General features: G+C 44.1%; 2 protein-coding genes across 4 annotated transcripts; both read left to right on the plus strand.

The window, feature by feature from the left end:
- The first annotated feature begins 10,760 nt into the window (after nucleotides 1-10,760).
- Nucleotides 10,761-13,884, plus strand: trim35-14 (tripartite motif containing 35-14). Its single transcript, XM_046379793.1, has 7 exons — nucleotides 10,761-11,089; nucleotides 11,288-11,731; nucleotides 11,897-11,992; nucleotides 12,079-12,309; nucleotides 12,395-12,417; nucleotides 12,504-12,622; nucleotides 12,742-13,884. Exons 2-7 carry the CDS (start codon nucleotides 11,312-11,314, stop codon nucleotides 13,284-13,286), a joined length of 1,434 nt encoding a protein of 477 aa, XP_046235749.1. The 5' UTR covers nucleotides 10,761-11,089; nucleotides 11,288-11,311; the 3' UTR covers nucleotides 13,287-13,884.
- A 46-nt stretch (nucleotides 13,885-13,930) lies between these two features.
- LOC124054112 (protein mono-ADP-ribosyltransferase TIPARP-like) lies at nucleotides 13,931-18,025 on the plus strand. 3 transcript variants are annotated; one of them, XM_046379785.1, is made up of 6 exons: nucleotides 13,931-14,071; nucleotides 14,830-15,711; nucleotides 15,843-16,011; nucleotides 16,109-16,296; nucleotides 16,791-17,060; nucleotides 17,193-18,025. In XM_046379785.1, exons 2-6 carry the CDS (start codon nucleotides 14,852-14,854, stop codon nucleotides 17,638-17,640), a joined length of 1,935 nt encoding a protein of 644 aa, XP_046235741.1. In that variant the 5' UTR covers nucleotides 13,931-14,071; nucleotides 14,830-14,851; the 3' UTR covers nucleotides 17,641-18,025. The 3 variants fall into 3 exon arrangements, with proteins under 3 accessions (XP_046235741.1, XP_046235743.1, XP_046235742.1); XM_046379787.1 differs by having other exon boundaries at nucleotides 13,980-14,098; XM_046379786.1 differs by lacking the exon at nucleotides 13,931-14,071 and adding an exon at nucleotides 14,118-14,434.
- The last annotated feature ends 43 nt before the right edge of the window (nucleotides 18,026-18,068 follow it).

Here is an 18,068-nt window from a genome sequence, read left to right on the forward strand (position 1 = left end):
ACATTTTTTATACACTTTTAATTCCCCCCCTAAAACTTATCTGAATGTTTTTTTAAAGATAAGCTTTTAACTTAATTCTGGCTTGCATCAGGCCGTATGAATATTGGATTAAAAGCGAAACCATTTTGCGCTATTTGCATTCACAAGTTACCTTTTATGACTGGCACCATGTGGAAAATCACCCAAGCAAAGCAGCTGCAGTGATACGTGTTTCATTTGTGTTTTATTTGGGTCAATTTCAGCCAAGCAGACGGAGCAGAACGCCAGCCGCATCGATGTCTGTATTAGCGTCTGCTGGCATACAGATGAGAATGCGTCTGGGCTGAGAGGAGCTCTGTGATTTCCACTTAATGAGGTTGAGAATAGCCCCAGTCCGGGCAGGTAAGGCCAGACTGTGTTGACCTTTAACACCCCATAACCATCGGTCACAGGAGGCTGACAGATTGCAAACAACTGATCGCTGGCTAGATCGTGCAAATCACTCACAGTGAACAGTCTCAGCACTGCAGAGAGGACATCAGGATGAAGTCAATTCACAGTTAATCTCCATCAGATTGTCCAGCCGTTTATCTACAGATTGATCGAAACAATCGTATGCTTATTTCCACTATAAAATATACTGAACTTTGATACAGTATTGAATGGGGAAAAGATATGATGGGAATCCAAGTCATATTTAAAGGAAAAACAACATTTGTCTGAAGATTTGCACTGACAAGAGCATTTTTGTCAAGTGTATTTTATATGTGCAGTCAATGGAATTTTGTTTTCACATTTTGAATCTACAATTGAATTTTGACTTTAAAGTGATCCTAAGCTGAAGCAAGAAAAGTTGAGTTTTAATGCGTCTGATTTCAACTTTTCAGTAAATATAAGATTGGCTTATTTCTTCTTTTGAAAAGTTACACAGCTCCAGCTTGAGGTAATCTTCAGGCATCAAAATAAACATTTCTACATCTGTTTTGATGTAATTCTGCCTTTGCAGCTTATGGCGTCTCCATCTCCCTCTCACAGCTTCTGCTCTGTGGCCTGAAATTCAATCTCCACTCTCCACCTGTCTGCCAGCATCATGATAATGAGACCTTACAAGCCACATTTACAACAGACTCCCTGAATGTGCACCTGAAAACAAAATCCATTACCCTCCTGATAGATGTGTCACCTCAAGATTTTAAAAGATTCTCTCGCTCTGTATATTTACGGGCCATTTCTGAATGTTGTAAAATACTGTAGACTGCTTGAGAGCGACAAACAGGTTTGATCGATAACTCTATTCCACATAACGGCATGGTTATGGTCACACGTGCTGCCAGGAGCTCAATAAGGCATGACCTTCAGCGAAGGCACAGTGTGGTCAGAGAGGGAACACCAACAAAACAATTATCTCAGCTCGTTTCCCCTACTGCTCGCCCACAATACATCATTGTTTTATCAAAATCGAAAAGGCCTGACTGTATGCAGCTACCACGAACTCCTCTGTCCGTGGATCGATGGTTGATTATAGCTCCCGCTGTGGTTTAAGCACTCTTCATCGCAAGCCAAATCCAATCCTGCAGCGGACTCAGTCAGTGCAGAGGGTTGCCATATTACAGGCCGCAGTAGAGTCGTCATGTTAATGCAACAGAGGCTCGTCCTGAGTTATTGTCCCTGTAAAAGGTATAAAAGAAATGCTGTTGTTCAAAGAAAGCTTGTTTTCTGTTGTGAGCGAGGAAGCAACTCCGAGCCTCCTTCAACCAGATGTGACATTCATTAGATTTGGGCCATCGCAAAGTTATTAATATTTGAAAATAAAAAACGACCACAACAAGGACTTCAAACATGCCATTGTTCTGGCTCGCCCACGCTAAACCTGTGATTTTTCAAGTCGAGAACTCGGCCAAGCTTCAGCATCGTCTCATTATGCAATTGCTATCATCAAATGCACTCAGTCGGGGCTTCACTTGAAGAGTTTGCTGTGTCTCCTCTTCTTGAAAGGAGCCGCTGTGATAAAAAGAAGGTCTCTTATCAGCTCGTCCCACAATCTGCAATTTTCTAGCGTAGGTTTTTTTTTCCCCCTGCTGTCATAAGCATATTAAAACATGTCAAGAAATAAAAATTAGCCCTTGTAGTCTGACATTTAAATGCAGCCAATTCTCTGAGTCATCTGGGGACATGTCCTCCTCTTGTAGAAATGTCACACTAATAAGGTACAAACAGCCACCGTAATCCAATTCAGCGTACATCTATAAGCATAAGATGCAATCAATGTATTCAGCCCTCTGGTATCCCAGCAACATGTCTGTGTCTCTCTTCCCCAGCGTCCTAATCTTTTCTCCTAACCTATGCAGAAGGTAGTAGGAGGGGACAGGCTGGTTAAATTACTGGGAGGATTATGTGCTCATTTCTGCTCAGCAAGATGTTGATGTTCAAAGGACTCGCGTGTGTCGAAAACTCAGGTCATGACCGGCGAGTGCGTCAGCGTGGACTTCCTCTGACATTCACAACAGCAGAACTGATAGTGATGCACCCCGGGCCTGAGTGAAATCATATTTATTATTGGTTATCTTTGCTTAGCATCTCAACCATATTTGTTTACCCGTTTGATCTGTTTTCAGCCCAAAGGGTGGTCAGCAGAGTTTAATCCGTATTAAATATATTTACAGAAGAAAACATGTTTAAAATAGACTATACAGACCAACACATTGGGCACTGTTTTCTACGCACAGTTATAAAATACTAGTCTTTTCTGGAGCTTTCAACCACATCACATGGTCCTCATCACCTGAGTCAGTCTAAGTGCTAAATGTGTAAGAATATACCAAGTAGTTGAGCACATATGCTCATACAAACATCCATCCATTTTCTATACCGCTTATCCGTCAGGGTCGCGGGGGAGCTGGAGCAGGGCCAACACACAAAGACAAACAACCACACACTCTCACACTCACACCTAGGGGCAATTTAGAGTAGCCAATTAACCTAATGTGCATGTTTTTGGTATTGTGGGAGGAAGCCAGAGTACCCAGAGAAAACCCACACAGGCACAAGCAGAACATGCAAACTCCACATAGAAGGGCCCAGACCGGGATTCAAACCTGGAACCCCCTTGCTATGAGGCGACAGTGCTAACCACTGCACCACCATGCCGCCCACTCATACAAACACACTCAAACATAGTGAGTGTTTCTCTGGGAATCTTTGTTCATTCATGCAGCAGAGCATTTGTGAGGTCACACACTGATGTTGGACCAAAAGGCCTGGCTCACAATCTGCGTTCCAGTTCATCCCAAAGGTGTTGGATGGGGTTGAGGTCAGGGCTCTGTGTGGGCCAGTCAAGTTCTTCCACACCAAACTCATCCAACCATGTCTTTATGGAGCTTTGCTTTGTGCACTGGGGCACAGTCATGCTGGAATAGAAAAGGGCCTTCAACAAACTGTTGCCACAAAGTTGGAAGCATAGCATTGTCCAAAATGTCTTGGTGTGCTGAAGCATTAAGATTTCCCTTCACTGGAGGTCAGGGGCCAAGAACAAACCCTGAAAAACAGCCCCATAAAGAGGTGTGTCTGGATACTTTCGTCTACACAACATTTTGATACTATTTATGTTGGGCATTAAGCAATGGCAATTCAGTATATTTACATTCAGTAGTTACCTCTTTATACAGAGGGTTTTTAGCGTTAGAGTTTGCTGGATTCATCCTGCAAGTCGTCACTGTTTTGTTTGTAATTATATGTATTTATTATTATTATTATTACTATTATTATTATGTAATTGTCTTGTAAATGAAGGTCCAACTGTGCATTTATTCTGTGTGATTATTGACTTTTAAAACATTTGAATTTTTAGCATCAGTGTTGCTCTTGATGAAATCAATCCAACTCACGTTCATCTCATCCTCCTTTAAAAATTTAAATTAGGTGACTGAGCTGGCATCCAGGGAAAATGCATTTGCAGGACTAAGGCATGGCTAGCTAGCGAAAATGCAGACTGTAATAACTGCATGTCAACTCGCCATGAGGCAGGAGAACCACCGATGCTAACAAGCGCTATGTTCTAAAATTTTGAAAAACTGTCACGGAGTGATTCCATAACTCTTATTTATTATTACATCACATTCTTTTCACATTGTTTTCCAACTATTTTGGAAATTCCTATCGTACTATTTCATACTCGTCCTGTGGGATCATACAGTGACAGCTAGTAAAATATAAAATATAAACAAAATCTGGAAAGTGTCCCAAAGTCCATTTAGAAACCATCAAAATATTGCTATTGAGCTTTACAGTAACCCGATGATTTCAGCCGAAGATGACAAAATAAAGCAGGGCAAAGCGAGGTGGGATATGATAACAGACGAGATGTGGGTGGTGGTGTTGTTGGTGGCAGCTGTAGTCTTAATGGCAGTGCTGTGTTTTGTATCAGTTTGCTTGTGTTGTGTATACTGTAGTACGGACCTTTTGCAGTGCTGCTGACTGTCCAGATTATGGGATTACTGCTGTTGCGGACTGTTCGACACCTTTAAGTCAGGCAAAAGCTCCAATCCTTTTTCTGGTGACAGGAATTTATATCCTTCAAATCCTCCCTGCAGCTAAGATAAAAAAATATATATATTAATATAATCTTACAAAACTGTCACAGGCTGAAATCATTTTGATACGTGCAGCCCCAGAAATGGTAATTAACGCTTAGGTCACAAAAAGTCCTATCACGCAAAGCATGACAGACATTTTAAAAAGCTTAGGTGTGTTTGATTTATCTACCCAGACACGCTGCATCTGAAAGATAACCCAAGTAGCTCTCATGTATCTTTAAAGTGGGTTCTGTATTCTGCTGTGGTTTTGTCCAGGTCATGGCTATCAGGTCATTTATCAAACGAATTATGTGCATCACGCAGTCTTCAGAGTGTTGTCCTGTGTTTATATCCCAGATGGAACACATGCTGACAAACACACACACACACACGCACAGAGGACTTGTAGTGGTCAATGGGGGATTGTGCAGCTCCATCCAGCAATCCATATCTTCCATTTGTCCCAACACAGAGCCATCGAGGGCGGGGCATTTGTCTCCAGATCAGCTCTTAATGTGTGCTATCACGTGACAGAGGCCCTTTGGGTGTCGTACTGGCAGAGCGAGCACATCCATCTCAGCCCTAAAGAGACCCATGCCTCCCCTCAGTAGATGAAATAAAGGGAAGCCCGGGGCCAATTTGTTCCCAAAGAACAAAACCACATGCAGGCTTTTGCTCTAGTCCTTAAAGTGGATTTTGATACGCCGGATAAGGTCCACCATGATGCAGGTGATGATCACGTTCAGTCGAAGCGTTCTGTGGGCTTTGAGCTCCATTATGTCGCTCTGCCTCTTGACCAGCGAGATCCCTGGCTCAGGCCTCACAGCCTGGCTCGTCGTGCCACAGTTGATTTGACACGTCGATGGTGACAGGCGGCTTTGGCCTGAACTGAGCCAAATGACCCACTTAGAGATGGTGAATGCATGGTCCTGCAACAGTCCCGCGGAGCCATCAAAAAGATCCAACTTACAAGTCTACGATTTCATCTGTTTCATCTAATTGAGATTCATTTTTTATGAGTGTGAATGAGAGCTATTCCATTTATATCCCGCATCAGCTACTCAAGATGATATGAAATGTTGAGAAGTAACACGCAACTCAGTTCCAGCAGGAAATAAGTGTGAGCAACACCCAGACATGCAACATTTCCTGACACTCTCTATACCATTTTTGATAGCAGAGCAGGGGAAAAAATTCAATACAGATTTGGGTCATCACAGACAGCAGATTCATCCGGCCAAAACAAAATTGTCATCACTCTGCTTTGCTGAGCTCAAGCTTAAAGGAAAGGGAGGAAGCCAGGAGGGGAAATGGGTTAGCAAAGCGATAGAGAGAGCAGCTGTGTTGTGGTGTATTGCGCTGTCCCTGTCAGGCCGGGCTTATTGAATTGATGTCACTCCTTTAAACTCCAGTGGGTTGGGTCGCCGTGTGCAGGTGTGTGTGTCTGCGTCAAAGAGAGAGGGAGGGAAATACTGATAACTGTGGTTTTCCTGTGAATCTGGAGAGCCTGGCGACCTTCCAGAGACTCAAGGAGTTTTCTGAGCCCCAGGCTTTCCAGCAGCCTCTCCAATAAGATCGAATTTACCTCCGATGCAGTGCATATTTGTGTTTGCAGAAATGTCAGGGTGCTCATGTGTGGGCCTTGCTGCACGCACGTTCATGTGTGGGTGTGTGTGAGCAACATGCAAGTGTGTTGTTTCAGACGACCCCTCCCACACACCTTCAAATGCACACTAAAATAGCTAGCAGGGAAAAGACCTAAACTTTGTTTCTCTGATATTTTTGTAATACATCACATATGCTTTGCAGTGTCCGTGTGAGGTTGTTGTCAAAGGTTTCTCAGCCATTAGCAAGGGGAAAATCGATATGTGACCACAAAAAAAAGAGAGAGCACCTCTGTGGTGAGGGTGCCTTGCACGCCTTTGTGAAGCTGTGCATTTAATCCTATTTATGTGAGATACTCAATTCATGTGTGGAAGAAGGGACACAATGAAAACATCCTCTTATGAAATGGATGTCCTATAGCGTTTCCCTTTGATGGCGAGGGAGAACGGCGCTCTTGAGTCACAATGTGAACAGTATGAAAATGATTTGTCAATGTGTCACAAGTACTTGAATCTGAAAAGATCAAATATTGATATGGCAGAAATGATAATTCAGTTGTGTGGCCCCTGTCCCCCCTCTCTCTCTCTCTTTCTGTTGGGTACCCTCTGGGGCACAATTACAATTATAACTAAACTAGGAGATTAAACTTATAAAGTCTCCACATTACACACTGACTCAGCTGCTGCCTGCTGAAATCTTTTCATTTTTCAATGTGCAGTGGAACATGATTATCTATCAGGTGTAGTACAAGTATGGTCAAACAGAACAGCACACTTGTATAGTAAATTAGGACGTTTCAGAATTGGGTGATGTGAGACGTGTTGCAGTCATATTGGCCTACTGCAGATGCGCACGTGTGCTCAAATTGAGTTTGCTGATGCTGATGGATGCTAACTGTCCAACATGTCACAGCTTTGGCCATGACTCCGGTGTCTGTTTTTACTCTTTCCTGGCTTGCTGTGTGTCTCCACCTCCTTGTGGGCGTGGCTTACTGATTTCCAGCACCTGTTCTCCACACCTGTTTCCCATCTGCTCTTCACCCACCCACACCTAAACCCAGGCTCAACCTTCATTTGTCACCAGACTTCTGAGTTCTCCTAACTGACTTGTCTTTGTGCTCAGAAAGTACCAGCGACTGCTTCCACTGACCTCATCTTATCAAAGCTGCAAACCTGAGTCACTCTGCACTCCTCACTGCTCCTTCTGCTCCTCCACCTCCACCTCCACCTTCCTGCCCTCTGCCTTCATCCCCTGTGCTGCATTGAACCTTTTACTCATATCCACTGCCTCTTGTCCGAGTCTGCCTTTGGGTCATATCAAAAATCAAACCACAACAGGCAAATTCCTGCAGCTGATGAGAGGCCAAAATGAGCTTGGCTTTCAAACCAAACACCCCCCTTGGAGGTTTGAAAATGTTACCGCTAGGCTTCCCACTGAGGATGGTAACCCGAGTGTGTCATCACCAGAAACTAAGAATCATGTTCCTGTCACCTTTGGAATGAGCCTTCCGCTGTGTTGTGCCGCCATTGTGACAGAAAACTGAACAGACTTTGCAAGTGTACAGATAATGAAGTGTTGGGGCCGGGGTCACTTCCTGTCAACGCCATCAGTGCATACAATGAAATCTCACTCACTCTGCCTCTGCTTTTCTTTCTCTACCTCTCTCACTGCTTTTCCCCAATCCCTTCCTCTAACATTTGCTCTTATTTCACTGGCTTTAGTTCACTTTAGTTTACTCTCCAGCCTCCCTGCATAGCACACCAGAGCAATAGGCTATTGACTTTTTGTCACATATTTGCAAATAGGCTTGTACAATGGTGAAATAAATATGAGACCGTTATGCTTCACTGATGATGTTTTTAATGCCCATTCTCAGCTGCAGTCATTAGTGCTTTTCTCCTCCTGAAAAAGGAGCTCCATCATTTGCAGTCCATCTGTGTGAAAGTGATGTCAGAGTAGTCCTGATGCCCTCAGTGAAGTATCAGGCGGGGAGACGGGGCTGACGGGGGTTGTCTCCACTGTGTGTTGGCCTGCCTGTCCTCATTAGATGCTGAGTGATTGACACAGCCTCCCCACCCTTTCCCCCTTCCCCTTCAGCCCCATGAAGCTCTGTGAACACCAGCAGGGTGTGAGCAATAATGAATCACTATTAGCCTGGGTCACACTGGCTGACAACCAATTTACAGGGCAGGAGAGGCGGCCCAACAGTGACATCCAGGTAAATGTGAGCGTTGAAGCTGCTTTATCCTGGGATGGCACAGGTGTTTCCAACGCACCTATCACGGGAGGATCAGATCTTCTGATTTTTGTCTTTTTGATGCAAAGTAAGGAGGACATTTCTGCATGAATGCTGCAGCCTCATTTCAGTAGCTTTAAGCACTTTAGCTGCCATATGTGGGCAAATCCTGACACCTAGTGGTGGTAAATAATTACAACATGTTGACTGGTTTCATTTCAGTATAAAGGTGCTATCACCTTTTATTGTCCAGTGTGTGATATGATTACATAGAAGTTAACTTTTCCAACAGTTAAGTGACAAGAAAACTTGCATTTGCCTCCATCAGAAATGACAAATAGCTCCAGAGAGGCACGTTCAGTATTCCATATGCAGCATCCTTCTGAGGCTAAGATAACAAATGATGTGACATCCTGCACGCAAGAAAGTCGATATTTACTTAACACGTGGCTCATAGTGAGTAATGAAGAAGTGTGAGCACGGTAACAAGCATATAACTTTTCTTTCCATTTCGCAAACCTCCAATAAGCACTTCAACTTTGGTCATAATCGAGCCATAATTACAGCGAATGATGATGCATGTGATAAATTCATTGATGTCTGCTGTAAATTATGAGCAGTGAAGGGCCTGTGAAGACATTGCAGCATGTTTACGATGTCCCACACTAAATGTCAACAAAGTAAACACTTTATTGGGCAACTGAAACGGAGCTCAGCGTGCCTTTTAAAAACTCTGAGTCATTCCTGGAGGGAAGCGAGGAAATTTAACCACCAGAGCATCTGCTGGAAACTCAAAACCTCCTTTATGGGTGACAAACAGACCATCTGTGTTGCCAGTCAAAGCAAAGAGGGCATGAGCACCATCAACTGAGAAAAGCACAATTAAGAGTAAGTTTTGGAAAGCTGACTTCACTCTCACGTCCTCCTTCAGTGTGAAGTCCGACAGCCAAAGGTCAGTCGGTAAAACAATCTTCTGCAGCTCCGGATCAAACCAGAAAACTCTTGAGTGGCTGTGACGTACCAAAAGTGACAGCGAGAGATTCGATTGTTTTTTTTTTGTTTGTTTGTTTTAGGGGTTTTTTTTCAATATCAGTGTCCTGTCAGTTTCTCTCAGCGAGTTCCTGCTCTCCACCTGTTCCTCGGTGGTACCACACTTAAGTAAGGCTCAGTGTATTTAATAGAGAAATTACTCGTCCCTCCTCTCTCAAAAGTTTCAATCTCACTTTAAGCTCTCCTCACATCCAAGGAATAAATTTAGTCAGTGTGACTCATACTACAAATATAGCATCCACAAAGAGCTTTCATTTCCTCCACATGCACAATGCACGACATTAATTAACTTAATTATTTTCTGGAAACCAAATGTAACCACATGAGATTATTATTTGTTCTTCCACATTTCTTAAAACTTCTGTTTCTCATCGCCAACTGAACTCCAAGTGACAGAGTGAAAACTGCACAGTCTGAAGATGACGCTGCAGTGTCAGATAAAAAACATTCGTGAAGGAGAGACGACACCCAGTGAGCAGACTCTGTTTTTCTCTGGCTGTCGCTGATGGTCTTTGGAGCATAAAACAGTAAGAAAAGCTTTAGGGGAATTACAGCAAAACACAACAAACAATAAAGAAATATGAGTAATATCTGATGGCGTGAGCAAAATCAGGGACACAGTTGTAGCATTTTAATAAAAACCAAATGATCTCAGTACAGACCGCTGCGTTTTGCTGTTAAATGGAAGATGTAAACACCAAATGAGTGTGTAGATCACTGACTGTACAGTGAACCCTAATAACATGCAAAAACTGCCTAATCGACTGCTCAACCCTCCTGTTGTGTTCATTTGTCAGGAACAGCAACGATGTTGCCCGGTGCATGTTTTATTATCCAAAAGAAGTCTGATATAATAATAATAAAGGAAAAACTCCTAATAAGCATTGTTAATATTTAATTACTAACTCCATTACTAACTATTCTGTCAATGTTCAGTGCAATGGTGTTCCTTACCTCTCAGATAATGGTTCAATTAGGATAATTCAGTCGTTTTCATAAAAAAATACATGTTCAGCGTTTTTTTTAATGTTTCACCACTTTATTACTTTTGAAAGACCATAAGAACATATAGTAGTTTTACATAACTATTCAAACTGACCTGAACAGAATCTATGTGATGTAAACATGTGGGGGATGGTTGCAAATATGTGAGATGAACCATTTTCATGTCATATGTTGATTAGCAGAAGAAGTCTCATACAGAAAAAATACTTTTAACTACTTTTTTGTTGATCTTCAAACTTTATAACCGGTCAATTTAACCCGTAACACAACTCTTGTTACACTGATGCAGTTGGCATCAGTTTAACGCTGAAGACTGTTGCAGTTCTTTGCCACCAGATGGCGCTGTACACTGAGAGCGGTTTCTACAGCTCAACAAAACCATCACGGACACAAATGTGAACAAACTGCAGGTGTGGACCAAAGTGCTACATATCACATGATTATTCAATATTCCATAAAAATATCTTAGTAATAATTTCAGAGCCCTGGAGAGATGAAAGCAAGCAGAAGTTCCCAAGTTAGTTAACGGTTAAAAACGCCTGCTGCCTCTGAGGCCCCGCCTCCTTTGGGTGAGTCAGCACAACAGGAAGCAGGAAGTTCACACCGCTTCTACTCACGTATGTCACTGGTCTCTGGCTGTCAGGTAGGTCTGGCTGGCTCAGACTTTTTTCATGGAACTGACAGTTATTCAGTTTGCACATTAAAGGGTTTAAAGACTGCTTTGCGTTCAGCGTTCTGCAGTCGTGTGGAGAAATAAATAGCAAGTGCGTGTGGGTTTAAGCGAGGCCTGTTCCTGTGCTTGACCAGTGCCTGAACCTTTGCCCTGCTTTCATTTTCACAGTAAAACCGGAGCGCTGGTGTCAGAATGGCAGCCAGGGTCTCACTCTCAGAGGTGGATCTGTCCTGTCCCATATGCTGTGAAATCTTCAGAGACCCAGTGGTCCTGAAGTGCAGCCACAGCTTCTGCACATCCTGTCTGCGGCAGCACTGGGTTCACGGAGGGAGCCGCGACTGTCCCCTGTGCAGGAGCGAGTCTCTGGACGACCCCGTGCCCAGCCTCACCCTGAAGAACCTGTGTGAGTCTTACATCAAGGAGAGTGAGAGTCTGGAGGAAATGGCGGGGGAGCTGTACTGCGAACCGGGGGAGGTGTGTCCTCTTCACGGGGAGAAGCTCAAGCTTTTTTGCCTGCCAGACAACGAGCCCATCTGTGTGGTTTGCCACACCTCCAGGAAGCACAAACAGCACGACTGTTGCCCCGTCAGCGAGGCTGTTGTGGATGTGAAGGTAAATGCTGGAATAATATGCTTTTCCTTGGGCCTGTTGCGTTAAGTTCGCGGAATAAATGTTACAAGTTTTTATCTTGGAGGATGTTGTCCGCCTGAAGCTTTAGAGGTTAATGTTTCTTCTCAACAGACCTTCTAATTAATTTTCTCTAAATTATCTACTCAGGAGAAAATGAAGTCTGCCCTCAGCTCTTTGCAAGAAAAGAGGGATGCTTTTGACAAAATGAAGAAAAACTACGAGGATGCTGTGGCATACATTCAGGTTTGAGGAGTTTGATTCCTCCTCATAGAAATCTTACTGTATGTAAAGGTCATTTCCAGGCCGCACTCATGCCATTTTTATTTCAGGTCCAGGCTCGATTTGTGGAGAGGAGAACACGTGAGGAGTTCGAAAAGCTTCGCTCTTTCCTCCAAGCCGAGGAAGAAACCCGGATGGAGGCGCTGAAGAAGGAGGAAGTGCAGAAGAGTCGAGCGATGATGCAGAAGATCGAGGAAATTACCCGAGATATAACGTCGGTGTCTGAATCCATCCGAGTTTTAGAGGAGGAGATGGCTTCGGAGGGCATCTCTCTCCTTCATGTGAGTGTCTTCGACTAAATGCATGGATACCCGTGTAAAAGTTTCTTTTACATCTTTCGTGAATTTGCCTCCTTTTTTTTCTCAGAACTGCAAGAGGACATTGGCAAGGTGAAAAAAAGCTTTTATCTTTTAAAACTTTACTTTTCTTTTCTTTCATAACAACTTACATAAACTGCCTGATCCCCCCCCTGCAGTGCTGAGAGCCCAACAGAAGCTCCAGTTATGGCTCCTGGAGCACTCATAGATGTGGCCAACTATTTGGGCTCTCTGACCTTCCACATATGGGAGAAGATGCACAAGATCGTCAAATACAGTAAGCACATCCTTTATCAGGCTTTTTGGGTCATTTTGAGGTTTATTCTTTGAGCTTCTGGACACAGTTTCACTTGTGTTCCTGAGGTGGAGGAAAGGTTGTGATGCTGTTTGTTTCAGCTCCGGTGACTCTGGACCCCAACACGGCTGCCCCCTGGCTCGTCCTGTCGGACGATCTCACCAGCGTCTGTGACAGCGATGACAAGCGGAAGCTGCCCGACAACCCGGAGAGGTACGACCCCGACACCGCCGTGCTGGGCCGCGAGGGCTTCAGCTCAGGCAAGCACACCTGGGACGTCAGCGTGGGAGATAACACGGCGTGGGTTGTCGGCGTGGCTAAAGCATCCGTCCTGAGGAAAGAGAAGGTGTCTTCAGTGCTGAAGAACGGCTACCTGTGTGTGTACTTTTACCACAAAATGTACTTTGCGGGCACCTCTCCTTTGACGAGGCTGAGCTTGAAGAAGACCCCGCAGAGGATCAGAGTTCATCTGGACTGTGATAAGGGCAGGGTGTCTTTCTACGACCCGCACGACAACACGCCCATCTACACCTTCAAACACGCCATCACTGAAAGCGTCTTTCCGTACTTCTGGGTGGGCTGTCAGCAGTGTCCTCTGACGGTTCAGCCGCTCGAGGTTTCTGTGAAAGCTGTCGAATATTGTTGAAAGTACATTTGCACTTCAAAACTTTTGGTTTTCTTCAACCCAGATGGAATGGAAACTTAACATAGCGTGAGAAAGGAGGTTTCAGCACTTTATTTCCAGCTCCACTATGATATCCTACAATCATTTATAGTTTAAAATAATACTGATAATTTGTAAGCTTATTTCAACTCAGTCTTTGCACTTTGAACTACTATAAAATGACATTTCTTTCAAATGTTTGTTGTTTAAGTAGAACAATAACCATAATGTGTGTCATGAAAATTCTGCACTGTAGCCTGGAAAAGAACAAAAAAAAGAAACCATTATTGTATGTGTGACTTAATTTTATGGTCTGGTTTGATTATGTTATGGATATATGGCAAAATCTAAATGTGCTTTATGTGCATCTATTGCAGAAATGTTACAGCTGGTTTACTAATAAATAACTGGCAGACATCGTGACCTTGTCTGTCCTGACTGAAATATGAAAAAGGGTTCACATGTGGCCTGCAGAAGATGGATACAGCATAGAATGATAAAACATAAAACTATGGAATCCAATGTAAAATAAACTTAAGATAGCTTTTCACAACATGTTATTAAAGTGGACATCTTTGCATCTTTGTAATTGTTGTTTTTGGTCTTTTTGTTTTACATTTCCGGTCTGATCGCGCACCTCCCACTGAACTGCGCAGCGCCCTCTTTACGTTACGTAAATCAAACCTTTCACACCTTCGCTGTACCTGTCGCCTTCAGTGAGAATTACCTCCATTGTTATGGGAGGGCAGCTGATTTGTGTGAAGCAGGTGATTTGAAGCCTCAGGCCTCAGCTGGTGTCAGGACTGGTTAGTCGGTTTTCATCTTCAGCTAATTAGCTTTCTTCATTAAGTTTACGTTAGCTTTAGCCGCATTGCTAACGGCGCGTGTAGCTAACGGCTTGCAGTTTATCTTAATTACCTTTTAAAAGGTGGAGGTTATGTGTAGTTAATAAGAGGTTTGATTTAATTAAACTGACATTAATTACGTCCTCCACTCGGGAGACAAAATTATATAAAAAAACATTAATGTGAAGCAGGGGTGGAAGAAGGACTCAAGTCTTTTACTTCAGTAAAGGCAGCAGTACCGCAGTGTAGAAATACTCGCAAAAGTCCTACTTTCAAGTACAGAAGGTACAGCATCAAAATATCAGAAAGTACTCGTGATGCAAGTTGGTCCATTTGGGAAATGTACATGTTATATTGTTATGACGATAAATTAGTGTTTATCGTCAAAGTATGTATAAAGTGTTACAGCTGACAGATGTGGGACTCATTTTAGTTACTTTATGTCCGGTAGCAAAATCCATTATAATACATAATGTATTACATAATGGTAATGTATTTTTGGATCATAATACCTGCCTGAATGTGTCCTATAATGTTATGACTCTGGAATGCAATGGAGTAGAAGTATAAAATAGCAGAAAATGCAAATACTCAATAGCGATCAAGCTGGTGAAATTAATGCAGTTTATCCTGCCTCCATCATTTCCTTGATGCTAATTCACTAAAAATGTGCTCTGCAGTGTGTTTTCCAGGAGGTCCATCATGCTTAACGCTTCATCCAGCCAAGGAAGAAGGAGAAAAATGGAGGACAATGTTTCAGTTTCAGAGCCTCCACCCAAATCTTCCAGAGTCACCTTGCTGGGCCCGTCTGTCCTCCTACTTGAGATCCCCACTGACACCAACACCAGCCTCCCGGTGTGGGAGGCCATGAGATCCCAGCAGCTCAACATCGCCTGGACTGTCAACCCCTATGGCATCAGTGTTCATTTAACTCCTGTGGCCTCTAAGCAAGTCAAGACCACAGCTTCCAGTAAAAGTCAAGGCACTACTAGGGTGGTACAGATCTCAGGGCCTTCTTCAGGCATCCTGCAGCCTCAGGCGATCATCCAGTTCGACGCTCAGCAGCATAGCGTCGCCCTGAACAGCTCTTATGTCCAGGTCACCTTCCCTCAAAGCAGCAGCCAGTCACTGCCGAGCCCAAATCAACCACAGAAAATACTCCTGAGGCCTGCACAGGCCACGTCTCTCATCGTCTCCCTGCCTGTCATCATCACCCAGTCGCAGCTTGCCGATCAGCCCCACGCCCCTACCAAGAGTGTGACCCTGTCCGCCATCCAGACCCCAACAACCGCCTCCACCAAGCTACAAGCCCCGTCCAAAGTCCCAGTTCCCACTTCCTTCCACACAAATACCTCCCCTGACATCCAGATCTGTGACAGATTCCTCCTCGGCTTGTGTCGAGCAGGGAAGAAGTGTAAGAAGCACCACACCCCCTACCCGTTTCACTGGCAGCTGCGGTGTGTGACCAGCCGCCAGTGGATCGACTTCCCCCTTCGCTCTCAGGTCTTACTGGAAAGGATGTACAGCAATGTCAACCAAACCACGATTTGCATCAAGGATGGGTTAGTTGCAGGGTTACTGCATGTTTCTATTAGAGGTTTTATACTAATGCACACTTATTTTATCATTTGTTTTTGTTTCCTTCTGTGTGCGAGTGCAAAACAAAAGTGAGTGTATTTTCATCTCCCTTCAGGCACGATCGCTACACTCTGAACTTTGCCTTGATGGAGTTGGATGATACATCCAAGTACGACAGGGTTAGAAGACTCACTAACTCTGATAATATGTTCAAGAATCCTCACTTTCCCAGCCAATGGAAAATCTACTGGCGGAACAACCTCAGCTGGGAAGAGTACGACAAGGTGAATGTTCAGTCAATCAGTTCCCTTTTCAGGGGCTTTTGTTGCCTGAAGTATCACCAGCAGGTCCTTCATCACTGATTGGTTCATCTCTTCACAGAATGTGTCCACCTTGCTGCTAATGAAAATGAGTAGAAAAGAGCCCGAGTGCTCCTTCCACATCGGCTCACGGGAGTACAAGGTGGACTTCTCCACTATGACCCAGACCAACGTCACCACAGGGTTTCAGAGACACGTTCGCTGCAGACCCGTCTACCGATCCCCTGATTCCATGCAGCCTTACCTGCGGTCGGGATCCTGGATCATTTCTCATTTTTCAGTTCTCAGATTCTCCATCCATATGTTCATAGAGATTAGCTATGATTGTGACTGTGTGATCCCATATTTATTGTGCTTTTTGTTCTTGATCCTTATTTCAGTTGTCTGAATTATGGACAGTAATTCAGCGGAAGTGAAAAGCTCTTAATCTGTTTCTGATGCAACATTTTGCACTCATATGGGCATAAATATCTTTTTATGATTTAGGGATTTCAGTAAACCTTATGTGGCCCATGCTACAAATGCAATTCACACCGTTTAAAACTATATTGGAGTGTCAGTTTCCACATGTAATAATTGTAATATGAGACAGGTGTAAGCAAGTAGAGTAACAGTGCTGGCAGAATTACAGTAGACGCATTCACTCATTAACTGCTCTGATTCAGACGTGCGATAAAGCAGTTTGTAAGAAATGTCTTCACATCTCCTCTTCATCACATCCTTCCCCTGCTTCTCCCACGCAGGACAGGAATCTGGACTGAGCCCCCCGGACCTGTCGGCGTTCCTCCTGCCACCAACTTCAGTGTGGACCCTCTGGAGGACTTCAGATCCTGGTATCCTCCAGTGTGGTGTCTGGCATCAGAGCAGGACTACAGCTTGGTGGACGTTCCGGCTGAGACACGTGCCTACAAGACGGTCCGCAGCTTCTTCTATAACAGCCTGCCCGAGACTGAGGTGGACATCATCAGCATCCAGCAGGTCCAGAACCTCCTCCACTGGGACAAGTACCAAAGGTTCGGCTGCTGTTTGCGTCTCTTGTCTAAAGAGATAGTGTTTAAGTTTCTATGTGAATGAAGTACAAAGACGAAGAGGCGGGAATCAAAAGAAGTGACAGTCAAACTCTTGTGTCTGCGTTGTGATTACAGACACAAGACGCACATGCAGAAGCAGCACACTGAGTCTAAGGAGCCACTGGAGAGACACCTCTTTCACGGGACAAACAGAAAGGCCTCAGAGGACATCTGCCACAACAACTTCGACCCTCGCATGGCCGGAGTCAACGGAACGACCTACGGTTTTGGCACCTACTTCGCCACCAAAGCCTCCCTCTCACACGCCTACTCAGCCAAGGTGAAGTCAGATGAGCTTCGTCACATGTTCCTGGCCAAAGTCCTGGTGGGGAAGGTGAGTCTCGGGATGAACACCTACCGCAGGCCGCCGCCACTCAGCACTAGGACGAAGGAGTACCGTCTCTACGACACCTGCGTGGACCGACTAGACAAACCCACCATGTTTGTAGTTTTTGATAGCTGTCAGTGCTACCCATACTACCTGATCAAGTACAAAGACCTGCCTGAGGAGACTGAAATTTGATATATTTTGAAGCTCTGGAGGAGGGCTAGTTGATGTTAACTGTTCAGACATTAACAGTTTTAAAGGTGTCCTGTTGTAAGATGACCTGAAATGTTATTAAATGTTAACACACGCAGTTGCAGCAAAACGCGCAGGTAACTTAATAAAATGTGCCGCATGTAGACAATGTGCGATGAAGTTCCACCTGACATCATGAAGACATGAGAGCAGACAGTTAAAATGTAGTTCAAACCTGCAAAGCACTTTATTTTTCAAAATGTCTTTATTTTGGTTACTCAAACATTTTACATAGATGGAAATAAGTACTTTTGTTTTTCTCTCGACGGTGTTCTGAATCAGAGTGACATCGGCCATGTTTATGAAAATAAACTGTTCACTGAATACATTCTTCTCTGCGTGTGTTGTCATGATAAGCCTGTTCGATCGTC

The sequence above is a fragment of the Scatophagus argus genome, chromosome 22 (assembly GCF_020382885.2).
Source record: "Scatophagus argus isolate fScaArg1 chromosome 22, fScaArg1.pri, whole genome shotgun sequence".
In the NCBI taxonomy this organism is placed as follows: Eukaryota; Metazoa; Chordata; class Actinopteri; family Scatophagidae; genus Scatophagus; species Scatophagus argus.